Source organism: Populus alba, chromosome 14, assembly GCF_005239225.2.
Source record: "Populus alba chromosome 14, ASM523922v2, whole genome shotgun sequence".
In the NCBI taxonomy this organism is placed as follows: Eukaryota; Viridiplantae; Streptophyta; class Magnoliopsida; order Malpighiales; family Salicaceae; genus Populus; species Populus alba.
The window spans coordinates 5,477,676-5,504,100 of NC_133297.1; the positions used below are offsets into that span (position 1 = coordinate 5,477,676).

Below are 26,425 nucleotides of genomic sequence, written 5' to 3' on the forward strand. Positions count from 1 at the left end.
TAAATAGTTAATCATCGGGCAAAAAAATGAGTTTTGGATTTAAAATCAAACACATGTGAACACTGGCTCTTGCTGGGATTCTGAGTTCTAGATGTAAGTTTATTATAAAATAATATTTTAAATTGTAAAAGATTATTTTTTACCAACTAAAATTTAAACTCGGAAGCTGATTCATGAATAATTATTTCTTTTAGCATATTGTTTTGTCTATTCTCGTTTATAATTATCAATAGTTTTTTTCAGAAATATTTTCTAAAATTATAGTGGCTAATAAAATGTTAATAATAATAAAAATTAATTTTAATTACTATTAAAATCTTTTAAAATTAAAGAGAAAAAAAGTAGAGAGAAAAGGATCATCTTATAAATTTCTTTTGGATTTCAACACATTTTCCTAACAACCAGCACACGGATCTAAAAGGGATCACGTTGCCTTCAGTGCACATATATTGATTATCACAGCCTCCCCGTAATATAGTAATGTTTTGTGCATTGAACACAATGCCCTTCGGTCTCGTTATCTGTTTCTACTCAGCTTCTTTCGAGTTTCCTGGAGATCCATTATTATTTTGCTCTAGTTTCTGTCCTGTGAATCCATACTCCTTCTGTATCTAACTCTTTGGATCTATACGAAGTTCATCTCCTGTCCTAGATAATACAGAAGCATCGCTCACAAGGAAACTTGTAGTTTGGAGATGATTCTGTCAGCATGGTACTCGACAACATACTGTTTTCTATTTTGGTGAGAAGCTTGGCCAACGATAAGACTTCAGTCTTGCTTTCAGAAACCGAGTAACATCGTCAAAACGGTGTTATAGTTGTCTTCAACGGCAGAAACTACAAGGAAAATAGCCTATAGAATCATCTTTGAGCACATATAAGGGAGTTTAGTATGAACTTTATCAATGTTTCTTGTCCAAACAAGCTGCAATGACAGCAACAATCCGCAGAAAACACGATAACCTTCGACAAACAAATCAGTCTCTGGCTGTTATTTATGTACAACCTTCACAAACCGCAATGATATACATGCGACAACACAGAAATGGGCACCGGATGATGCATTCGCAAAATGTAAAAAATGACCACTATAAAGTATCTGTCATTTATTCTATGTTGATCCTAACAACTTTTTTGGTTCTTCCTCCTAAAGCATTTGTGCCAGGCTCTGGGGCTGATTCCATTCCTCCAGCATTCCGGGCTTGCCTTGTGGATGGAAGTGCCCAAACTCTCCAGGATCCCTTGCCCTTCTGCTCACTGCCTCTAGAACCTACATTATGATGATTTGAAAGGAGAACATTAAAAGCTCGTGTCAGAGAGTATAGATGATGCCAGAATCAACTAACGAATAACCACTCCTATAGATGTAACATGACATGAAAGAGACAAAAATTAACTCAACAACTAGCCATGTTTTGTGTAACATTTACCTACAAATTCCATCATACAAGATTTGCGTATTTGTTCGTGAATAGGATACAAGATGTGGCGGCCTATTGTTAAAACAAAGAACTATACTTAATAACAAAGACATGCCAACTTCGAGTAAAGTTTATGGACATTCACTCCAGCTTCAATATGGAATGCTACTAATTTCTGACTCATGATAATTGACAGGGATACACATTTTGGACTGATCACCGCTGCAAAAAGATGGAACACAAACCATAACCATGAAATCCAGTAACTTCTTGTCCTTGTTTAAGAAGACACAGGAGCATGCTTCCTGTTCATGGTTGCTAATTGCAAGAACCAAAAACATGTATTTTAGTCATCAAGATGATTCCACTTACAGTGAACAGACCCTCCAAGTGACAAAAACCACAGAAGAAAATGATGTCCAAATAAACAAGCTAGCAACCTAAAGGGGGCAGACATTGGCTACCTCTATTGCCATGCATATCAAAATGATCACTCCAGCCAGTTGGCAACTGTCCTTTAAGCTTCCATGTTTCTTCAAAACCAGTAAGTTCATCTGGAATATCTTACAACATTAGCCTCTCTGTTGATAAAAGGAATGAACAGAAAAGCCTCAAAAGATCAAAGGAAACAACAACAACAAACCTTCATTCAAGTTGTGTAAAGTTTGTGTTGTGTCCACCTTGCCATCCGAATTAAGCTTCCTTGTAACAGAATGGCCCTACATAAGAATCACATGCCCATTAATCCTAGCAGAAATGTGGTCCTTAATCGCCACATTCAACAAGAGAGTACCTATTTCACCTTTCCCTCTGCTTATGCTAGACCAATAATAGGTGACAAAGTATCGATTAATAATGCTGCATTTTAAGCTAAATACATAACATTAACCAGAGAGAGAAGCATGATGATTGATGAGAAAAAGATTAATCTCATCAGATTCAAAGTGTCAGAGATTCCTTGATAATGCAAACATGAGTTGAACATAAATTTAAATAAACAGGAACACAAATTCAACGGGTGCCTCAGAGGAAATCCAGTGTACGCTAACGAAATTTTTACCAGAAATGTGAGGGACACTTGAAAGTCTGACCGAATGAATGCTAAACCTTGAAAACAGACCCTTCATGTAAGAGAAAGTTTCAGCACCTAACATATTCTTAATGGTTTAAAATCATTGTTCAGCATTCTCTAAAAGCACGTGGCCAACAGACATGATAATCACCTTATCGTTTATTCCTCTCGAGATCCTATGCGTTGCTTGACCAGTTGTTTTATCTGCTTCTTTGCTCTCCTCAACCACCACCTGATAAAGAATCAGAACATTAAAACAGAAGGCATTTCTAAAGCAAATCAACATACCCAGAAAGGGTTTACTTACTCCATCACCGCCTGTCCTTCTGGTCCTAGTTGAAGTATAATATGCTCCATCTATACCCCCATATGTGACCTTGCAATTCATAAAACTGGAACTGCGGACCCGTGGCTCTGTTCCTTCAGGCCGGTTATAATCACTCCTACAATTCACAGTCTTGTTTTCCCTCTCTGAGAGAAAAACCACAGTTACAATCATTGATACACAAGTACAATAATTCATGAGCAAAAATTAAATAATGAATCAACCATGATTTTCACTTTACCATCAGCATAATCATCAGGATGCTCAACAGATGGCTCTTTGTTTGAACCAATGTGCTTTTGATAGTCATTCTTCTCGTCCCCGGTTTGCACATCTTCTTTTTCACCCTCGTCGTCAGATGATAATTCTTCTATAACTAAAGCCTTTGCTCTATCGGTCTGCGATACCTCCCTGCTAGTAGAACTTGGAGGATCAGACATGCCAGGCTCCATCATGCTACCAAATGGGCGAGTGAAGAACGGGTCATCAAACGGATCCCTCCCTCCAAATAGGCTCGGCATCATGCCAAATCGGGAGAAATTCCCAAAAGGATCACCTTCAGCAAATAAATCATTTCTACCTTGCCTTTCCCTCTGCATTTTGTTCGCACTATCCTTCTAAACACTGCAAACACAAAATGGATTTATGGTTTGGTTGTCTTCAAAACCAAGCATAAGAAAAAGATCTCCATGAACCACACACCTCAACCAAACAATAAGTGAATTCAGAAATCCTGATTAAATGATACTGCTGGAACAAGATTCATTAACATAATTACTCAGAGAGCACTACATTTTCTACCATTGAAACAAGGGGCATAGAAAGATAAGATTTTTACAATTCTTTTCTTAAATATGACAAATGAACTTCAAACCCTTTTCTTGTCAATGATAAAAAAACAACAAAATCTAGATTTTTAAAGAAGCTCTTCCTGATCGAAATTTAAAAAGAAAAAAAAAAAAAAAAAAAAATCAAAGGACAAACCATCAAACCTCTTATGCCAAGCGTCTTCAATGTTATTGCAAAATAAACAACTCCCAAGCTACTTTTCACACATCAAGAAGTAATGTTTTAAGGAACCCTCTTTTCTGCATGCCTTATTTAACAAGCCACAAAGAATCGAAGAGAAGAAATATCGATAATCAATAAGCACTGTCAAATTCGCTTAAAAATTTCACTTGAAAAAACCAATTTTTATAAATTTGGATTGCATTGATAGGAGATAAAGAATATGGATAATGTAACACTAATGCCTTAACAACAGTACACAACTAATAAACAAAAGCTTGAAAAAACAGGGGGAGAGAACTACTTTCTGAGGAAGATAATTATAAGCCCTTTTGTTCTCTGTTTTATAGCATAAAACGGCAAAGGAAAGGAAATTCAAATGACCTGATCGCATAAGTAAATGTTATCCAATAAGTCCATCATCAAACTAACAAACTAAAAACTAAATACCAGAAAGAAAAACTGTTTTCAGGTTAATCATTGTTACTTTTCCATTGAGTAGTGCAAGGATATATTACTATGTTTGGCTGCAGAGAAAATGAAGGAAAGTGGATAAGAAAGTTAAAGAGAATTACCTGGAGAATGAGGCGATCGAGATTTTTTGAACCGGAGAGTTGGAGGGGGCGAGAGAAGGAACCGGAATGGTCTGTGTGCTCTTGCTTTTGCGGTGTGAAATTATAACTGCTGAGAACTGGACACGTGCAATTCAAAAAGAATGTGACAGTGTGACACGTACTAAGCTTCTGTTTTCTCCCACCAACTAGAATGTTCTGCCATTTGTCTGAAATTTGAATTGCTCCATCAGGATTTTCCAGACCCTTCGATCATTTTTTCTCTTTCTTATTTTCGGCCCTTTTATTCCTTTTCATTTGTGTTACGTGCAAATTTGTATCTTTTTGTTATTTTAATTATAGTTATTAATCCGAGCTGGGTATGAATTTTAGATTATAAATCAGAAAAGTTAACACGGTTCAATAAAAAATAATTAAAAAAAAAAAAAAAAAAACATCAAAAGACAGGCCAGTTGAGTGTAGAATTAACCAGCCACGTGACTTGATTTAATAATAGTATAATAATTTTAATAGTTATGATGTCCTCGAATTAATATTTATTTACCGGAACTTCATATTTTAGATAAACCATCTGAAAATTTTCAGAATCCATTACTATATTTATTTAACACAAGGAGCAGGTCTATTATTCGTGAACCGACACCTTACGATACAAAATTCGATCCTATATCTTTAATGTTATGTTACTGATGCAATTCTTTGTAAGAATTCTCCACAGAACAATTTCTTTTCTTTTTCTTTTTTCACCATGTTGGATAAGGTTTTTTACCGTTTGTAGAAACAAGGAGTGATTATTTTTAGCCCAGTTCATGGGGAGCATTGGCACAGCATTGAAATAAATCTTCCAGCTCAAACAAGCATACATAGATACTGCTTATGCAAACCACACTAATTTCTATATTTCCATTCAAATCGTACAGCAAAACTTGCAGTACCATCAGCTGAGCACAAGATGCTGAAAAAGTTAGCATTCCTTATCTTACAATTCTCAAGCTCCTGATATAATTAGAACAGGAAAAAAAAACATCATGCCATCCCCACATTCAAGCAAGGTAGGTATTGCTTCAACTGATCAACTTCTTAATGCAATGCACCCTGCCCTCTCTTTCTTTTTCCTGTTATTTCTCCAAGATGTCCGTGGGAATGAATGGTCAGGAGCAAATTAGCTGCTGGTGGAAGGTTGTATACCGGTTAATTTGTGATGGATCGTTTTGTGGGGCTCCATATCTATTGTTCCAGTGGAAAAAAAAAATCCTCATTCATGGATGCACAACTGCTGCCTAGAATTCCTGGGAATCAAAGTCGGGTTTTGATGGATATTCAAGACCCTGAAGTGCAGGCATTCGCCGTAAATCATCGTCTGAATAAGTCGGAATGAACCAGTATCGCTTATCTGCCCCAAACACCTGTAACATAAGCATAACCCATTCAAATATTAAACAAATCACCAGGCAACTGTGAATCAAATGAAAGGCAAAGACGAGCATACCAAGCTAGATAACCAGGCAGCACAACTTGAAATCAAATGAAAGGTGGTTATAGTAACTTGACATTGCACTTTCACAGTATATTAGGCCAAATGATAATCATTTCAACACAGCTCAACCATATGCATGATGAAGTGATAAATTTTAACTATGATACAGTTTGAAAGCGCACCAGGAACAATTTCCTAACGGCAGAGCTCAAACACATCCCTCAAGGCTATGAAACATTTATCTTCGCTACATAGCATTAGCATTCTATGATGCTTTTCTGATTTATAGTAAAATAGTGCTATGACATTGCACTTAGACAATGCATTGCGTGTTGAGTATGCAATGAGTATTGTATTTTATAGCCATCCTGATTCTCACACCTTTCATACATGTAATATGCCTAGAAGTAATTCAAAAGGTAATACTATCACAAGTACATTAAAGCAGTGACAGCTTAAATTCAACCCTCTCTTAGCTTTCATACAGAGCTTTAATGAAATAAACAATCAAAAATAAATCACAGAAGGTACTAGCCTGCTCAAAATTCTTCTTTCGACCAAGGTCATAGCGCCATTTTGGGGTGGTCTTCTTCTCATATGCCTGAAAACAAGACATTAGCAGCTCAATCAGTACGAACATCTTTAACAAAGATGGCAACAATTCTATTTCTTCTGAATATTGGTGTATCAGGAGACCCACACAAAACCGAGCAAATTCAGTATCAAAGATCAGAGCAGTGAACATTCATGACTATGAGCATGGAGCAAAGCAACACATCAACGTGATATATAGACCCACCAGTGCAGTAGCTAAACTATTTCCCAAACACCTACTCATCTACCAATTTTTACTAGACATTGACACTGCATAGAGTCATCACGGTTTCTTATACCACATCCACAAAGCAGGTAACAGCTGCATGACAAATTGACATCTGGAAATACACAAAGTTAAGTGAAAGAAATACCTCAATAGTTGTAGTATTAGCAGACACAAGCGATATGTGCATGATCAGAAATCCCAGAACACTCAATGCAAACGCCAGATTTAAGACTGAAAAACATAGCTAATAGTTTTAGAAACAGCAGACTCCACCATTATGCAGGTCAGAAAGCCAGGCTAAGTAGAACTTACCAAAGGCAAGAAATGTGGTTGCAAGGGTGCCTGGAGTCCCAGGAATTTCTCCATCACTAAAGAATGCTATAAAGTGTGGTGAAAGAGATAAAGTTACAAGACTTGTCTCAAGAAATGTGTAGAACTGCATCAAAATATAAGATTGCAAGTAATTAGACATAAAGAAAAATATTATACATCAGGCGACCCACAATTACGTAGAAACCCCGAATAAAAAAGAGCATATACTAAAAGCCAAGTCTGTTTTCCTAGTGCTAGCAACTGTTTCTTATAGCAAGCTCTATTTGATTATGTAGAACAATGTGCTAAAATCCAGACAACTTGTTCTAAAAGATATAAAAGAAGAGAGAAGAGAGAAACAAAAACAACACAAACTCATGAATAATATGACCTCAGAGTCATCAGATTCAAAAGGTAGACACCGAAATTAATGATGCTGGTGTCTGACCATCCACAAAAAATCCTGTCCAGGTTAAACCACACTCTAAACTGAAAATTGGAGCTTTGTTAAACAGCCTAGGATGTATCTTCCAAGTTATACAAGAAAGAAGTAACTGCTGATTTGATCACGTAATTTATTACTGAAATAAGTAAAGATTGCATGCTAATATACAGGCAGGCAGCTCAACATTTGTCAAAACTCAACGCACCACAGGCACATTAGACAACTAGTTCAGTCCCAAACTTCCAACATGTTGGACAAGATAAACATGGTAAGACAACGTATTCTCAGCTTCACATGACATGAGCCCTGGATGGAAACTTTGAACCACATATACCTCCCTCTGCCTACCCACTGGGACATGAAACAAAAAACATCAATCAACTACCAAACACAATTATGCTTACCCTTTAAACAAAACAAAAGCCTATTCGCATTACAATAAACATCTCTTTTAAAAGCTAAGAGATAAATCAAAAACCAACATTAAACCAAAAGGTACAGAAGAGGTGCATCACATTATTTCAGCTGAACAAGAATTTTGATATAGGAAAGCTTCGTGGGATGAAGCGGGAAGGCAAACTTACCAAAAATAAAAGAAAATACTTATAATTCAAGGCCCCAACACAATTTACAACCCACACGCAATGATGGTCCATCTTTAGTACACACCTCCCACCTGAAACAAACAGAACACCAAATATTATTTTCTTTAATGGAAAAAACTAACTAAAGCTAAAGAATGCTATAGAGGGATCAGAGAATAGAAACTTACAAACAGAACAATGATGGCAACGAGGTGGTTTCAGCTGGTTGCACTTCCGGCAATATCGGATTCTTTGATTTGATTGGTCAGACTGCACTCCACTAAATTCTGATCCATTCAACGGGTCAGCCTCCCCTCTTTCCTCATCAATAGCAGGCCTCCAATTAGGAGGCACGCTGCCCGGATCAGTTAAAACAACAGAAAAGTAACTCCACAGTAGCATCACTAACTGCAAAATTCAGACAAAATACTAGGTTACCACTATGACCAATGAATTGCTGTTTTTACACTATTTTAAGCTAAAGATTTTACTCTTTTTTTTCTCTCCTAGGATTCTCAAGAGACCCGTTTTTAGCTTCATCACAATTTTTCTGAACTTCAATAAAAAAAAAAAAAAAAAAAAAAACGTAAGATCCTTAAAAACCCGCTTCTAAAAATCTTACTAGCAACCCGAAAAATCAAACATTAGGGGGGGGGGGACAAGAAATCTAAGACCCAGAAGAAATCTACAAAACAAACACACACGTATTTTTTTCTCTAATAAAATCTTACCAGAGAATGGAATGGGATCAGGACAGCAAGAGAAATGAGAGAATCAATGCCACCATCATACAAAGCAGGGCCATAATTATTCAAAACAACAGCATAATATGTTACACCAACAACGCCAAGCACCAACAAGATCATGATCGATCCTAAACCCCTTAAGGCCGTACAAAATTTGAACACATTCCAAGCCATAACAGCTCTGGATCTATGCATACTAATACTAAAAGCAAAAAAAAAAAAGACTTGAACTTTTTATAGAAGATTCAGACTTTTCAGATTTTCTTTGATGGGTTTTTAGTAGACTGGATTTAAGTGATAATAACTTAAGAAAAAACCAGACAGGGAAAAGAAGAAGAAGAAGAGTTTTTTGGTTTGTGGCTTTTGGTGTTTCTGAGTGATTTGTTTATGAAATATTATAGGGTTTATCGAATTTGGTATTTTGAGGATTCCTTGGACAGGTAAGGAGTGGAAATGTTGAATCCTTGTTTTACAAGACAGAGGCTTGGAGTGTGTAGGAGAGGGGGAGAGATTTACTTTATTTTATTTTCTTGTTTTTGTTAATAATAATAAATGGGGTAGTTAGAGGGAAATTTGGTTAAGAAAGATTACGCGGATGATCAGAAGTAATTTAACAGCTAGAGAAATTTAACAACCAATCAAACCATTGAATGTTTTCAACTAGTCATGGATCTAGAAGGTGGAATTGGTGTCTGATTGTGACAATGTATCTGTTCATGCACTGATTATTTATTTTTATTTTGAAAATTATTAGTAGTACCTGTGAGACTTTTAGTATTATAGCCAAAAAAAAAAAAATCTAGGATTGTCGACGTCTACTTTGCACATGGTTTGCTGCTTGTCAAGCTAATTTTTTTAATTAAAAAAAGTGTTAGGATAACAAAATTGAGTCGTTGTAGTAATTTAAATAATAAAAAATAACAAAAGAAAAAGAAAAAGCCATATCTAAACCTAAATTATTAAACAACTTAATGCTAACTTAATTGAATGAAAACTGAAAAAAAAAAATTAAATAACATCAATTTAAAAAAAAAAACAAGAAAACTCCGATTAATCTCTTAAATGTAGTCTAATCTAAAAAACTTGCAACTTGTTGAATTCTGTATCTAAATTCAATCAAAAAGCTTAAATGTCAACCAAATTATTTGAATGGTAGAATCTTTAAAAAAATGACAAAAAAATAAGCATAAAATTTGAGAGAAAAACACATAAAAATAATGAAATCGGAAGAAAAAAAAAAGGATGATTCCAAAAAAATTAAATAATAGGCATCAAATTTAAAAGATTAAAAAATCATAAAAAGTGGAACTGCAAAATATTTGTGCTAACCCAATAGAACCAAACTCAAAAAATAGGGAAATAGAACCCAAAAAAAGGAGATAAAAAATATATAAGCTTAAAAAAAGAAAGAAAAACCAAATAAACCCGGGGTGAACCTTTTGAACCTGATGCAATGTCTAAAACCTACAACTTGTGAAATTCTAGACTCGGATTCAATTAAGAAAATTTATTTTTGAAAGATGAAACCCGGAAAAAATATTTATAATAAACTTGAAAAAGAAAAAAGCAGCAAAAAAACAGAGATAAAACTTGACATAAGGAAACAAATGAGGACTAAATTAAAAAAGAAATGATCCAATACATAATAAATTGTAATCAAAAGAATTATGACCAGATTTGAAAAAAATAAAAATCATAGAGGGCTAAATAATAGAATCAAATTGAATAAAATAACAAAAAAGAACTAAAAATATGATAAAAAAAAACATTAGTTTAGAAAAAGAAAACGATAAAAATCTTGGTAAACCTCTTAAAACCTAGTATAACCTCTAAAAGTCACATCCCATAAACTCTTTGACCCAAATTCAATCAAAAATTATAATTCTCAACCATTTTAATTTCAAATGATAAGATTGGTAAAAAAAATATATTAATAAAAAACTTGCAAAAGCAATAAAAAAAATAAGGATAAAATTTGATAGAAAAAAACTAGGAATGATGTAATTCAATAAAAAAAATAAAAAATGATTATAGATAAAACAAACCATGATTAAAAAGAATGAATATTAAATTTTAAAAAAAAAAAAAAAGTCATAGGGGTGAAGTTAAAAAACATTTATAAAACAAAGCAAATCCGAGAAAAATATCTTAAACCTGGTCAAATCTTAAAAACTCATAACCCGTAAAACTTTGAATCTGAGTCAAATCAATAAATTTATTATAAGCCAATTTAAAAATATTAATTTTAAAAACTTGTCTAAGCAAAAAAAAAACTATAATCAAAAGAATAATGATTAAATTTGATAGGAAAAAAATAGGGTGAAATCATTAAAAAAATATAATTTTAAAAATTATCCAAAGTAAAAACTTGTCAGGGCAAAAAAAATTAGCAATTGGACTAATTTGATAGGAAAAAAAGAAGGGGTGAAATCACAAAACAAAATCAATTAAAAAATAGATAATAAAAACAATAAGGATGAAATTTGAAAGATAAAAAAAAATTAAGAGGGGTGAAATTGAAATGGCATGCAATTTTATAGATTATTAAAGATAAAAAAAAATCATGATAAAAAGAAAATTAACCAAATTTGAAGAACCAATAGATTAAATGTTTGTTTTTGAATTTTTAAGGGGTCAACGTGAAAATTTAGATAGGGTGAAAGAGAAGAAGAGGAGAAAAAGATATGATCGTCGATGCTAAACTGCTGTGAATGGTGGCACATTCACCATTTCATTAGGTCATGGACGTCGGGAACTTTTAAGCACCGTCCTAAGAAGTGGTGTTTGGTAGTTAGATAACCCCTCATGTGCCTTATAAATGATGTGGGGGCTGCCCACATATGACGCATGCACTAATACACACACGAGGGTGCGCGCACACACACCTTGTAATAATGTCAATAGCACCATCGAAATCTTGAAGGGTATTAAAGTAATTATATTGTTACATAAAAAAAATGCCCTTAAATAGTGTGCATTGGATTTTTATTCAATGGTTAAATAAGTAATGTGATTGTGAATTTAAAACTGAAATCACCTAAATAACCCGAAATCATTCAACAAAAGACATTTATTTCATGGTGAAAAAATTAAAATATTTAATGGTCAAAGAGCAAAATAATAATTATATTATTGTAACAAATAGTAAATCGTGTCTTGGGATATAAGTAACTTCACTAGTAGGATTAGTTGTTATTATTATTATTATTAGAATTCATGATTTAGAAATACATAAAATTTTAAATTAGATAAATTCTTTTAATAAAAATTAAGTGTCCTACCTAAAATTTAATATATAAAAAATCAGTCTAGAGATGGTTTAAAAATATTTTAATCATGAAAAATAAAATAACGAATATTTAAAAATTCTTTCTATTGAGTTTAACAAATAATAAATAAACGTGAAGGAATTTAACAACCATGAAAAAATCTATTGAGTTTTGAGATAAACAAATCTTATGCCTTTTTCTTTCACAATTCTTTTTCTTCTTGAATACGAGCCAAGTGATAGCCTAAAATGTTTGGTTGCAGGGCCTGTAAATAAAAAATTGACCGCGGGAGAGAAGGCAGAATTTAAAACTTCTGGGATCTATCGATACAATCCATGGTCCAAGCCCAATAAGCCATATCTCCAAGGCCCACGGTCCCCGGCCTCACCTTGCGCCCGTCTATAAACAGGCTTCTCTAGGTACGAACAAAAGGAAAGGTTTAAGAAAGGGGAAAAAATTTTCCAGAGTCACATCTCAACAACTTCTGGGATCTATCGATACAATCCATGGTCCAAGCCCAATAAGCCATATCTCCAAGGCCCACGGTCCCCGGCCTCCTTTTGCCGTCTACAAATACCCTTCTCTAGGTACGAACAAAAGGAAAGGTTTAAGAAAGGGGAAAAAAAAACCAGAATCACATGTCAAAGAGTTTCCTCCCAAAGAAATTCAGTAACTTAGATATATAGATGGTGTGGTGGCTGATATCCAATAACTTAAGGGAGGAATTTAGTTTTCATATAAGAAAATTGATCCAAAATTAACTTGCAAAAGAACAACAACAGATAGCAATTATCATTAATTACAACTTAATCTGACATTAATTAACTTAAATTTGGATTTAAATCCTGCTTTTACACTCGCGCGCGCGCTCCCAGAGGTACTTCAATGGACGATGTTCTGACCCAAGAGCAAGAGAACTAGTTAAAGTTTATTTAGTATGCTGACCAGCTAGTAATCAGTGCAGTCCTTAAAAATCATAGCTGCTAGTTGGTTAGTCCCAATCCAGTACTTCATCTGTCAGGATCTCAGGATACTTGATCGTGGCTGATTTGACGTGCATGAATAATATAACAACAATTTAATTTTGGATTTTAAAGATAATATAATTTTGGGAATTTCTTTATTTTTAATTCCCTCTTCAGTTATGATTAAATTGACCGCCCGCGTTTGACTTGAGGGTGTTTTTCCTTGCGTTGGAAAATGTGGTGGAATCCGTGTTCAAACTGTGGTCTAACCATAGATTAATGAAAAGTATGCCTCACGCGCTTCTAAAAACTCTTTTGCAAAAAGTAACAAGTCTAGAAGATTATTTATTTATTTATTTATTTTTATTAAAATATCCCTAACATCTCTTCTCCTCCTCTTTTAGTTCTCATGTGAGAACTCGATTCAAGACTCCCACTGTACCCGTATTCAAATCTCCGCCGATTTTTTTATTTTATTTTATTTACTGAAAAATAAATTTTTTTAGAAAATAAATTTTGAAAAAATAAATTATTTTTTGATATTTGGTAGTGTAATAAAAAATAAATTAAAAAATATTTTTCAACGTTTAGTTATGTCATGAAAAATGAGCTGAAAAATAACTTATTAATGTTTTATTTTTTTTAAATTTATTAAAATAACAAGAAATGAATCTTACAAGTCAAATATTGAATAAGAATGAAATTGAAAAAATATATAATTTTATAAATTATCTCAAATAAAATAAATAATAATCAAAATAATAGAGATTAAATCTAAAAAATAAAAAAAATAAAAGATGAATAAATTAAAATATAAATAATTAACATTTTTTAAATTATTTTAAAAAAATAAGTAACAATCAAAAGAATGAAGATCAAATTTGATAGATATAAAATTCCAATTAAAAAATGATAAGGAAAAAAGCAAATAACAATTATAAAAATAAAGACCAAAATTAATATAAAAATTAAATTACAAGAGATGAAATTGAAAGACAAATATTTAAAACAAAATACACATAACAATCAAAAATTTGAGGATCAAATTTGATATAATCAACAAATAATATGATATTTTTAATTTTTTTCACAATGACTATAAAGTGTTCTCTGTTTATCAAGAAGTATTTTTCGTTAACCTATTTTCTTAATGTAAAACAAACACAAAAAAATTTTAAAAATAATTTCTTGAAAAATAGTTTCTGAAAAACAAACACAACCTAAATGTTAATGTTCTATTTGGTAATTTCATGTACAACCAACCACAGTTTCAACTATATTTTTAATTAAACTTATATTTTTGATGAAGAAGCTATTTCAACCACATATTTATAATTTACACAAAGCAACCATACAAAAAAAATATTTTTTTAAAAATAACTTTTATTAAACCACTAGCACAAAAATAACCATAATACTAACCATATTCAAAATGTTTTATTAATAATATCTGATATTGCGGTTCATTTTCATTAATCTATAGTAGCAGGAGATTCATCTAAATGACTGGAAATAAAGTTTTATTTTAAAAACTATAATTTTGAACTTCATGATATCTAAAAGACAACGAGTCTTTTAAGTTGCGAAGGTTTTTGTCAGTAACATATGTTAAGAGAATAATTTTTTTGTATCAATTTAATATCAATAATTAAACTTATTGTTTCTCTAAAAAAACCTTGAGACAGATATTAAGAGGCCAGGTAATTTAACAAAACTTTATTTCTCAAAATAATAATTAACAAAGAAAAAGCATTCAACCGTGCGGTTTTTTTATCTTTTCTCTTTTCGTTTCAGGCATTGTTGCAATGGTGTATGAACGCGAATGTTTACTTTTGGGGTGTTGAATGGTAGAAAATGGAAATAATTATTAGAGGCTGAAGATCACAGAAAGAGAGAGACGCAAAATCAGAGACAAATGGGTGTTTGGCATTGCGGTCCAAAAATATTTTTTCAAAAAATTTGAATTTTTGTTTTTGTTTTAAAGTAATATATTTTTGATGTTTTTAAATTATTTTTATGTGTTAATTTCAAAAAATAATTTTTAAAAAATAAAATAGCATTATTGACATGCTTTTCTGAGTGAAAATCACTTTAAAAAGCAACCCCAACTACACTCTAGGCCCGATAGAATGACTATAAAATTGCTAGGCTTTGTACACTTGATCCAATAATCTATACACGGGATTGATTCTTTTGTGATTCAATCTGTATTTTTAAAATGATTTCAAAACTATTTTTTGTTTTAAAAAATATCAAATAAATAGTTTTTTAAATGTTTATTTTTTATAATTTTAATATGATGATATAAAAAAATATTTTTTTAATTGAAAAGCTCATTGCGCAGCATTACCAAACACGTAATTACTAACATTAAGATTTTTCTTCAAAGTCAATCAACTCAATTGAGCCATGATGCTAAATCCTTCTGCTATTTTTTTTTTCATTCATTTAATTTATGAACTATGGTTAGCAAAAGACAATATTTTGGATTTTTTTTCTGCCTATCTCAACAGGCCAATCCCAATTACAAGACATCAGAAAGCATCGAGCCCATCTTTCCCGGCCCACTCATGCATTCGTCTTCAAGCATGCGTCTTCTGGTGCAAACAGAACGAAAGGAAAGGAAAAGGAAACATCCCAGTAGCCATGCTAAATATAATATTATAAATACCAGCTGATACCCTTGTCAATGGTGAATTATTCTGTATGTTTTGGAAAAAGAGAATTCCCAAGGAAAAGAAATGCGTGCTGGTAAAATAATTTCCCACGGAGATAGAGATTAATTATCGCATGTTTAATAATCTTAAAAAGTATAATTTAACTAGTCAGGTTTTAGATTTGTTCTTTAAATATTACCAGTTTGAGTTTTATAAATTTCAGGACCATTGAAAACTTATATAATTGTTAATTTCAGGGCTTATAAAATTAATTGAGGTATACACAAGCTTGCTCAAATACCTACATTAATAAATAAAATTATTATACGTCTAATCATGTGGTTGAAACTAATTTTTTAAAAAACTTATTTTTTAAAAAAATTAATTTTTTTTTAATTATTTTAGTATCAAAATAATTTTTAAAAATAAAACAATATTATTTTAATATATTTCTAAATAAAAATACTTTAAATCATAATCCATGTTTTTAAAACACCACTCGAATAACAATTGTCCGCCATCATCGCAGCTCGCAAACATGCAAGGAAATGATATTATTCTCTCGGACGTGCACTCCTTAAAGCCTCCATTATCTCTCTTTCTGTAACTATCACCTGTCTCATCAACTCCAGCAACCAAGTGACTAGCACGACTGGTAGAATCATTGGCTATATCATGCAAATCATAATCTATATCCAGATGCCCAGGATCATCGAAGCAAGCATCATGCAACCCATCCCCTTTAATTATTGAAATTATGCACGGTTGTTCTAGGAATATTTATAAAAATTTGTATCAGCAGTAGAAACTTTTTTCTAAAAAAAAAACTTGAGAGTCTGAGTCTCTTCCTTGTAATAATAATAAACAAAAACTAAATAGGCATCAGCTTAAGAACACAAAATATTTTTGTAGCACATCAAAATTCCATTCAATAAATTACGCATCCCCCTTCACTCAAAGCTAAAACCCTCGTGTCTGGATATTCAAAATGAAAACGTAGTACTATCCTACCTTGATATTACAATAGACATTTTTTTTAGAGGGGATATTATGTAATAAATATCACTTATATTTCAACCGGAAATTTAGCTTGAATAACATATTTTTATAACTCAAGAAAAAAGTTTATCTTGCGGTGGATTGGGAAAATTGTAGTGTAAATTTGAGATATCGGACGCAAATTATTATTAAAGTCCTTGAATCCAATCGATCACGAGCATTTCCTTCCTATACATAAATAACAAATTATGATTTCCAAAACAAAACCATATGCATCCATCACATTTTAGGTGCATGGGTGCCATAATCCAACTTAGTTTTCATATAATTTGAGTTTAGATTGGGCTTAATCGGGTTAATAAAATTATAAATTATTAATTAATTAATTTAATTAGAATAATATTTTTATCAATTTAACTTGAAACTTGGAACTAAACAAGATTAAGTTTCGAGTTATAAATTTTTTAAATTAGCTTGTATAAATAACTAAATTTAATAATTATGATCAATACTACATGGAACGACTAATTTCACTAAGAAATTGTTTTACTTGAATGTTGAATTATCTATCACAGCACTACGTTTCATCTCATTATGGGTCAAATCAATGAAGAATAAAATACATTAGTTCTTCAACAAACAGACTATGATTTCCTTAAATAATCACAACATTCTTCTTCGATCGATTAATTTTAAATATTTTTCCCTTAAAAATAAATAATTAATCTATTACAACATAAAAAAAACTTGTATTCACACAACAAGAAAAAAACATGTTGGCAGTGCAAAATTCATGCACTTCCAAACTGAATAAAGTGATATTACAAAAGGTAATAATAATTATATAGTTATAAATTAAAAGCTAACATTTTTAATTTTTGATTAAATTCTATCTTGAAATTAACTTAAATATTCAATTTTTTTAACAACTTAAAGCAAATTTAATATTTATATAAAAGAACATAAGAATGCAACAATATAATTCTAAAATTATATTTCTTTATTTTTTTAAAAATAATTCTAAAATTTAAAACACCAACTAAATGAATGATTTTGAAAAATGTCAAAACTTACGGTGCCGTTTGAACGAAACTCTCTCTGGCATTTTTTTTCTTTTTTCCCTTTTTCAATCCATGGAAGAGAGCGAAATCCCCGCTAAATAATAACGGCCTTCTTTCAGTCTCTCTCCCCACCCTCCTCCTTTTTCTCCAAAAAGCTCCCCTCTGCCTTTCATTTTCAAATCCATCGAACTTTGCATCTATTGCTGTTGAATCCGAAAAGAAAGTCTATCGTGTAATTATAAGCAATGTCAGTCTCCGATTCCGAATCATCTTCTTCTCATGGCGGAGAGTATAAATTCTTCCGTCAAATCACCCGTGATCGTAAGCTTCCATTTCACAAATATCTTCACCTTTATACGCTCGTGCCCGTTGACGTTATATATTTGATGTTTTTAATCAATTTGTATCAGTTTTCTGTTTGTTTTGGCGGGAAAATGTAACGAAAGAAACAGATCGAGACTGATATCCTTTAATTCCTTAAATACACGAATCTGTTTACCTAATCTAGAGCTATTAGAATCATCTGGATGAATTCTGGTGCATTATAGTCTTTTTTTTTTAATTTAATTTTCATAAATCAATTGCTGATTTGCTCTAAAGAATTTGTAACGGTTATTCAATTTCATCATTATTATTGTTGTTGTTATTATTATAAATCTCAGGATTATTGTTTGAAATGCTTGGATCAACAAGAACAGGAGATTCAAAATCCACCTGGAAGGTATGGCTCGTTAATAGTTTTTTTTTCCGGAAGATTTCTTTATTAGCTTTTTTTAGTCATTTTAACTGATTTTGTGCTGCAGGTACTTATTATGGATAAAGTTACAGTGAAAGTCATGTCTCACTCTTGTAAAATGTCAGATATTACGGACCAAGGAATTTCATGTAAGCTTTAAATCTTTTATGCCTGCGTGATGTATTTATTGAGGTGATTCAAGCCAAGTTGGTAGAATGGAGAAAAGGAAATTATAAGTGTGTAATGTGGCTGCTCAATTCTTGATTACTGCAGTGGTGGAAGATCTTTTCAGGAGGAGGGAACCTATGACTTCTATGGATGCTATATATTTCATCCAGCCATCGAAAGAAAAGTAATTTTTTCGTTGTTTTGCATGCAAATATTATAACAATCAAGAGTAATTGTCTTGATTTTCGATTAATGTGATCGTTTAAGCTTCCTCCTGATTGTTTATGTCCATTCGTATTGTATGGAATTTTACTTGAATGCATGATCAGTATCTTCTTATTTTGCATTTTGGTTCTGAATTTTTTGTCTTACTTGATGCTTACATTCCTGTTAAGAAGATGGGGATCCACGTTTAACTGTCTTTTGCTAGCTTGCAGTGTTGTCATGTTCTTGTCTGACATGTCTGGGAGGGAGCCTTTATACAAGAAGTAAGTGAAATATTATAGTTTCTCTAGATTATCGTTTAAGTGACCTGAATCATTCTGGTTCTTACATTTTAGAGAGATTCTGATTATGTTTCTGACCACATGCTTCTCTGCCTTTCTAGAGCATATGTATTTTTTAGCTCATCTGTCCCAAAAGAATTGGTTAATCACATCAAGTGTGATACAAGTGTGTTGCCCCGAATAGGTGCTTTGAGAGAGGTAAATGTTCTCTTTCTGCTTTTGTTATTGGTAACTTAGACACGTTATAGTGCATGATTTTGCTATTCAACTTTTCTCTTGGTATCCTCTTTCATCTTTCTTTGGTGTTATGCAGATGAATATGGAATACTTTCCCATAGATAATCAGGTATATCATTACAGCTAGCAATATTCTATGCCGATGCTAATTGATTAGTGCGCCTTTTATCTTAGTGTGCCATTTTTTATCCGCTCATTCTGAACCTCCGTATGCGCGGTAAATAATATTGCTGCCTTTAAGAGTTTCTTTCTTGTAAACTTAGATGGATGGAATGCACTTTTATAATTCATGATCTACTACTTCAATTTTAACTTGATTAACAAGATGATATTTTTCTATGAAGTCTGAGTCAAATGTGATATAAGAGTCTTTTTATCTTTAGCTCATTTTTTCTTCAAATTTTAACTCTTTTATAATCTGAAGTTTTCCCAATAAAAAAAGATAAACTTTTTAGCCATCATTGACAGTCTGTTGATGAATTCTCAACATAAATAAGGACACACCATAAAGAATCTGTGAAGCATTCCAACAATACATTCTCCATATTGTTTCAGACTTCAAAGGAGTGTTTTGAACTGCTTTGTGATATGAGAATTTAACGCAGGCTTTTATTACCGATCACGAAGGAGCACTGGGGGAACTCTATGGTAAAAATGTTGAGAACTCTCGCAGATTTGATGCATGTTTGAATACAATGGCAACTCGAATTGCAACAGTTTTTGCTTCATTGAACGTAAGAATTTTATACAAGAAGCTGCAGCAGCGACTGTGGAATCTTAGTCTTCTTCTTTTATTTCTTTATTATTTTACTTTCATTTAGTTTTATCTTTATAAAGTTTACTAAATACAACTCAAGAGGCCCTGATATCTCTGATCATTATATGGAAATAAAGATGGCAAAATCGAAATTTGTTTTTCTTTGTTTTTTTGGGTAGGGTACATTGCTTTGATTTTCATTTAAGTGATTATTTGATCCTTTATAGTTTGACAAGTTAAGATTGTCAGAATAATGAAATAACCTTCCTGTAGAATTTGGTTAGTAAATTATTGAATTCTCGTCTTAGAAGGTCTCAACTTCCAATTCTAAGCAGACTCGCAACTATGGACTAGGCTCTTATTTGGGCTTCATGAGTCCATCTGTATGCCTAATATATTTGAGCACAAAAATTACTCATGAGCTATTTTTTAGTGAGTTTGAAGGGTTGATTTGGTTGAATATTTGGTATTACATTGTGTTTTCTTTGCGGAAACAACATTTGGCTGGGACTGAAAGCATTCCTTTCAATGAAAGTTTTGAATTTGTGGAAAATTTATTGTTTGTATTATTTTAGGAACTACCTTTTGTACGGTATCGTGCTGCCAAAGCTACAGATGATTCCACAGCAACATTTCGTGATTCAATTCCAGCAAAGCTTGCTGCTGGTGTTTGGAACAATCTTTTAAAATACAAGTGCATTCCCAACTTTCCACAAACTGAGACATGCGAGTTGCTTATCCTGGATAGATCTATTGACCAGGTTGTTAAATTTTTTTCTGTGATAACTTGTTCTGTTGGTCTATAATTTTAATTTGTTGATGTCTCGAACCTGCATGTTTAGATTGCTCCGGTCATACATGAATGGACTTATGATGCTATGTGCCACGATTTACTGGAAATGGATGGAAATAAATATGTTGTTGAGGTATGTCTTCACATTTGGCTTTTCCTCCTGGTGGGTGGTGGTGTTGGGGTGGATGAATAATTGGGGGGATGCTTCAGGGTTTTAAGGGCTTTCTTTTTGCATTTTTGGTGTGTTCTTCTTTATGAATGAAATATTCGTCTTTCAGCTCCCTAGCAAAACAGGTGGCAGTCCTGAGAAAAAGGAGGTTCTTCTAGAAGACCAGGATCTAGTTTGGCGTGAGCTTCGCCATGCACATATAGCAGATGTATGTTCATGCATTTATATTCTACTTTCCCTTGGATGCCTTGGTTTTGTGAACCTCTTTCATACTGACTGTCATATCAGGCTAGTGAACGCTTGCATGACAAGATGACCAACTTTGTGTCCAAGAACAAAGCTGCTCAAATGCAACAGAGTGCAAGGTAAGGGCTAATGTGACTTTTAAAAGCTGCTTGCCATTTTATGCGGAATTTCGTAACTTTAGAAGGTTTAAGTTATTAACCTAGCAAATATTATCTAAAAAAAATAATAGTTCCAGAACCTCTGTAACCTGATTCTAACATGCAATCGCAATCCCATTCTCAAGTGCAAGACTTTTACCATAACTATGGCAAGATCCTGTGATACTCAATGCTATCAAATTTAGTTTCTGATAACAGTTAACAATGCAAGGAGTTTTATGACAAGGTACGAGGGTGGTAAACTCTTTGGCCTGCTGTGATTGTAGTATAAACAACCCCAGAAAAATATATTAACAAGGCAGATTTTGCGTCTGATTAGCCCCTAAACTCTTTGAACTGATCTGATTATGGAAATTTCAAAAGGTGCAATTATGCTTCTAAAAGATTCAAACCCCTTCTACCCACTAACCCTTTAAAACAAAAAAAGGGTGGAAAGATGACATCACACATTTGTTTTTATTCAAATGCTAGGGATTCTTGAATTTCTCCAAGTTGGCACTTTATTTGTTAAGAGTGACAGTGAAAGAGTTGGATATTGATGTTGGAAAAATTTCAAGAAGGCCACCTTACATGTCTTCTCACTTCATCCTTATGAATAAACATTGCACCTAGAATTTCAGAACGTATACAGCTAGAAGATTGTCTTACGAAGTGTAGAAGTTGATATATTTTCTTGCTCAAGATTAGTTATTCTTCTAGACCTGGCATCACTCTCATGATTAATGATCCCTGAAATGCTACATCGTTCTATGTAGTTGAAACAGATTGTGAAATTTTTTGAGACAACATTGCGAGCAAGGGTTATAGGCTAATGATGCCATCTGACACATGTATATGATTCAGACCTGACAATATCTCTGCTTCAATAGATATGGATGTTAGAAAATAATATAAATCATACCTTTGGGTCTTATTTATCAACTTAAATTTTTAGGTTGAGATGGTTCTTTGACATGATATCAAAATCTTGTTGACTAATTCTATTTGATAAAAATTAAACTTAAGGTAGTGTGGACAACATTGCCTATGTTACTTTGAAGATAAACAAGTGCTTGATTTTACTTCGAAGCTTTAAGTCTTAAATTGTGGATTTATCTCCGTTTCCATTTGTTTCTAGTGCTGAATTTTGATTTTATGCAGAGATGGTAGTGAAATATCGACACGAGATTTGCAGAAAATTGTTCAAGCTTTGCCGAAATACAATGAACAAGTTGAGAAACTAACACTTCACATTGAGGTTTGCTTCTTCTTTAATTCTCATACCATTGCAATGGTTTATTTTGTACTTCAGTGAGAAGGATACAATGAATGGTTCGAATTACAGTCATATTATGCTCCCTTCTGATTTTGTTTAATTAATTACTGTAAGTATAGATTGCTGGAAAAATTAACAGCGTTATCAGAGAATTGGGACTTCGGGATCTTGGGCAACTGGAGCAGGATCTTGTTTTTGGGGATGCAGGAGCTAAGGATGTTATCAGCTTTCTAAGGACGAAGCAGGTGATGAAGCATGGAATTTTGATCAGATAAGATTTATGCATCTAACATTCCATGTTGTGTGACTTGAATTTCTTACACTTCTCTCATGCAGGATGCATCTCCTGAAAATAAGCTGCGTTTGTTGATGATCTATGCATGTGTGTATCCTGAGAAATTTGAGGGTGACAAAGCTTCAAAGTTAATGCAGGTAACTGCAGAGTTTAGCTTACAAAAATCTCTACATGAAAGTGACACGAATACATACAATGACATTATTAGTGATGAATGCAACGCTATGTCTTATTGCATGAGTCTATTCGTGTCACTTTCATTTGATTTTTTTCTTTGGCATCTATCGTAACTCTTGTGGAAATGATGTGCATGATAAATACTAGTGGTAATATTTTTTAGATTCATAGGTTGCCGTGTAAAGGCATGGACAAATTGTTACAAAATAACAGTACAAAAAGAAGTAAATATTTAATCCTGCTAGCTATAATCATTGATCACGATTTATGTCTCAACTCTAACGTGAGACAGACTGATGTTTTCCCTCTGGAATTTGTTAAAGCTCTTCTCTCCTCTTTCTTATCAGTCTACAATAAGAAATGGATGGGAATTTAATGCTGTGGCAGCAATTTTTTATGTTGTTCCAGTTAAACAATTTTCTTCTAATTATTTTCCATCATTCAGCTGGCCAGGTTATCAAATGAGGATATGAAGGTTGTTAATAATATGAAATTGCTTGGGGGTTCATCTGAGACCAAAAAGACATCAGGTGGTTTCTCTCTCAAGTTTGATAACCAGAAGGTACATAAGTGCATGCAGTTGAGATGCTTACTAAAGTTGAGTGGTAGGTTGCCAATGTGATGTCTAATGGATGACAAATTTGGTTCTCAGACAAAGCAAGCAGCTAGAAAGGACCGAACTGATGAGGAAGAAACGTGGCAACTCTTCCGATTTTATCCTGTGCTGGAGGTATGATTTAAATCATGCAACAGTGTCCATATTCGTGTGCCTTATTGTAATGATTGTCATGGTGCTCTGAGGAAGGGTCAAAATGGTTGGATATTATAGAATTAGTTTTTTTTTTCCTGTTGTGAGGCATCATTTCCAGCTTGTTTAAAATATATCCTAAATAATCATGATTTTTTCTTTTTTCTTTTTCCTATAATTTTTGTATTGAGTAATATCAAGAATGAAAGTTGCCAGTTTTTTCATGTAGCAACATCTTGATCTGCCAATAGTACCTATGGTGATGCTCCTTGTGTATCATCTGGTATAACTTAGCTAACTGAGAATGCCCACTACCATGTTCTTTAGTGGACTGAGGGCAATGCTTAATTGACTATCTAATTGGTGTCTTCTAAATGGTTATATTTTCGAAGCTGTGTAGTTTTGTTGCTTGTGTTGTAAAATGAAATCTGTTGTTATGTTAACAGAAAAGAGAACAATGCTTGTGTTATTATGTATATAATTAAATTTTATGCATACTATTTCATGATTTCTTTCTCAGGAGCTCCTTGAAAAACTCAGCAAACGTGAATTGCCAAACAATGAGTATTCGTGCATGAATGATCCAAGTTCAACTGACCAAGAGAAAACAAAGAGAGGATCAGTACGGAAGAGTCATGCTTCACCTGCTCCAGCTGTTCCAGAAAGAAAAGCTCCTGCACAATCAATGAGATCAAGAAGAACTGCAACTTGGGCACGAACTAGTAATTCTGATGATGGATATTCAAGGTACATTGGCAGCCCTTACAATTTAAATGTCATTTGTTTGGTTCACACATCCCACTGACTTTTATTTCCAGGATATTTTAATTGTTTCCCGAGCGAATATCATCTGTAACACTTTTTTTTATGTACTATGGTTGTGATAGATAACTCTTGATAGCAGCTTAGATTTCTTCTGCATCAGTTGGATGTTAATGTTATGTTCAAGCTACATTGTGCTTGAATTTTTCTCAGCACTCTTCCCTGGCCTTTTGCAGTGATTCAGTCTTGAAGAGCGCCGCAAGAGAGTTCAAGAAAATGGGACAGCGTATTTTTGTTTTCATCATTGGTGGTGCAACTCGTTCAGAGGTAAAAATTTGTTGGGCAGTTCTAAGTTTGAAGATGATAGTTGGATATCAACTGATAGCTTCAAATTTATCCCGGCCTTGGAGGAGTTTGGGATCTTTACTAATGTCTTTTTTACCATAATTGTTGTCAGCTGCGAGCATGTCACAAGCTTACAACAAAACTGGGGAGAGAAATTGTTCTAGGTTGTTCTAGTTTGGATGATCCTCCACAATATATCACGGTATCATGTGCTTATTTATCATTTTTATTTCCAAATAATTATTGGCAATAATATGTTTGGATGCTCTAGAATCAGAATTTAGACCATGCCACTCCAGCCACTATCTATCTCGAATGTCCACATCCAAGTTTTAATTCTTGGCTTCTATTCCATTTTTTTTTTTTTTTGCCTCTCCTTCAATTTTATAGCACGCTGTGCGGTGAGAATAGTGGTGAAATCATATTTAGTTTCAAGTATTTTTCCAGCTGCTCATTGATTTTCTGAACATGACAGAAACTGAAGCTGCTGTCGGAAACAGAAATCTCAACGGAAGTCCTTAGATTCTAAATTTTGGTCTTGAAAAGCAAGTGGAACTTGTGTTTGCTCGATGCTGAAAGGTTGGATGCCAAAATTTGTGATTGCGAGCATGCAACAGTTTGTTTTCTTTTTCCACGCAAACATGTGCAATTTGATCTTATGTAGATCAGAAGTAGGAGGATCGAACAAGGCTTGTTATGTTTCTCAAGAATCATGACCAGGCGAAATACTACTACACTTCAACCTGAACACTGTTCTTTAGACGTGGTGATTGTAAATTTTTTTTTTTACTTTTTATAAAATTAACCCATTGGGAATTGAATCAGTCAATTGTCTAGGACAGATCATAAGTTTATAACCATTATCTTGTGGTAAATCATACGTGGCCTCTTTCGATTTACACTTTGGTTTTTCTTGACACCGACAATAATGCATTGTTCAAAATGCGCAAGACTTCTAGGATGATATGAATTTAGAAAAAAATATTATTTTGATAAAAAATTACTAGCTTTATTTAATAACCATTCTAAAATTATAAGGATGAGATTAGATAATTTATTTAATTGAAATAGAGTTGAATAAAAAGAAAATATGAACTAATTAAAATAAATATTTTTTTTTGTAAAAACTAAATTAAGACGATTCAGGCCTTTCAAGTACTAAAAAGTTACAATCGATTTTTTTTTTTCATTTCTCAATGATAGTATGAAAACAAGATTTTCTTTTGAAATTCAAATTGAGTTTGACAGTAAACCCAATGCTATAATTTTTATTAAATTAAGATTTGAGCCTAAACATTAACTCATATATACTTGTATGTTTCTTATTAGAATTTTTT

General features: G+C 32.8%; 3 protein-coding genes across 3 annotated transcripts; 1 reads left to right on the top strand and 2 right to left on the bottom strand.

The window, feature by feature from the left end:
* Positions 1 to 866: 866 nt before the first annotated feature.
* LOC118041307 (uncharacterized) lies at positions 867 to 4,605 on the bottom strand. The gene is made up of 7 exons (XM_035048586.2): positions 4,402 to 4,605; positions 3,060 to 3,442; positions 2,801 to 2,964; positions 2,645 to 2,725; positions 2,065 to 2,140; positions 1,886 to 1,975; positions 867 to 1,270 (listed from the first exon to the last, which is right to left on the bottom strand). The coding sequence occupies exons 2-7, from the start codon at positions 3,415 to 3,417 to the stop codon at positions 1,107 to 1,109; spliced, it is 933 nt and encodes a 310-aa protein (XP_034904477.1). The 5' UTR covers positions 3,418 to 3,442; positions 4,402 to 4,605; the 3' UTR covers positions 867 to 1,106.
* A 667-nt stretch (positions 4,606 to 5,272) lies between these two features.
* LOC118041306 (probable protein S-acyltransferase 14) lies at positions 5,273 to 9,378 on the bottom strand. Its single transcript, XM_035048585.2, has 7 exons — positions 8,771 to 9,378; positions 8,228 to 8,447; positions 8,040 to 8,131; positions 7,011 to 7,134; positions 6,844 to 6,929; positions 6,411 to 6,476; positions 5,273 to 5,804 (listed from the first exon to the last, which is right to left on the bottom strand). Exons 1-7 carry the CDS (start codon positions 8,978 to 8,980, stop codon positions 5,679 to 5,681), a joined length of 924 nt encoding a protein of 307 aa, XP_034904476.1. The 5' UTR covers positions 8,981 to 9,378; the 3' UTR covers positions 5,273 to 5,678.
* Positions 9,379 to 17,843: 8,465 nt separating this feature from the next.
* LOC118041305 (protein transport Sec1a-like) lies at positions 17,844 to 25,966 on the top strand. The gene is made up of 20 exons (XM_073404713.1): positions 17,844 to 18,057; positions 18,399 to 18,457; positions 18,540 to 18,621; positions 18,746 to 18,824; positions 19,078 to 19,128; positions 19,248 to 19,344; positions 19,989 to 20,117; positions 20,716 to 20,901; positions 20,983 to 21,066; positions 21,212 to 21,310; positions 21,391 to 21,467; positions 22,647 to 22,743; positions 22,881 to 23,006; positions 23,098 to 23,193; positions 23,679 to 23,795; positions 23,886 to 23,963; positions 24,502 to 24,728; positions 24,980 to 25,070; positions 25,201 to 25,290; positions 25,564 to 25,966. Exons 1-20 carry the CDS (start codon positions 17,982 to 17,984, stop codon positions 25,615 to 25,617), a joined length of 1,995 nt encoding a protein of 664 aa, XP_073260814.1. The 5' UTR covers positions 17,844 to 17,981; the 3' UTR covers positions 25,618 to 25,966.
* Positions 25,967 to 26,425: the final 459 nt, after the last annotated feature.

Coding starts and splice junctions, on each gene's coding strand:
- LOC118041307 (XM_035048586.2), bottom strand. CDS start 3,417: ATGCAGAGGGAAAGGCAAGGTAGAAATGATTTATTTGCTGAAGGTGAT. Junction 2,726..2,800: donor GAAGGACAGGCGGTGATGGA/GTAAGTAAACCC, acceptor ATTCTTTATCAG/GTGGTGGTTGAGGAGAGCAA. Junction 2,141..2,644: donor CGAGAGGAATAAACGATAAG/GTGATTATCATG, acceptor ATTCTTATGTAG/GGCCATTCTGTTACAAGGAA.
- LOC118041305 (XM_073404713.1), top strand. CDS start 17,982: ATGTCAGTCTCCGATTCCGAATCATCTTCTTCTCATGGCGGAGAGTAT. Junction 21,067..21,211: donor GAAATAAATATGTTGTTGAG/GTATGTCTTCAC, acceptor TTCGTCTTTCAG/CTCCCTAGCAAAACAGGTGG. Junction 23,007..23,097: donor GCTTTCTAAGGACGAAGCAG/GTGATGAAGCAT, acceptor TCTCTCATGCAG/GATGCATCTCCTGAAAATAA.
- LOC118041306 (XM_035048585.2), bottom strand. CDS start 8,980: ATGCATAGATCCAGAGCTGTTATGGCTTGGAATGTGTTCAAATTTTGT. Junction 7,135..8,039: donor AGTATTTTCTTTTATTTTTG/GTAAGTTTGCCT, acceptor ATTTTGATGCAG/TTCTACACATTTCTTGAGAC. Junction 6,477..6,843: donor CTAATACTACAACTATTGAG/GTATTTCTTTCA, acceptor TCTTGTTTTCAG/GCATATGAGAAGAAGACCAC.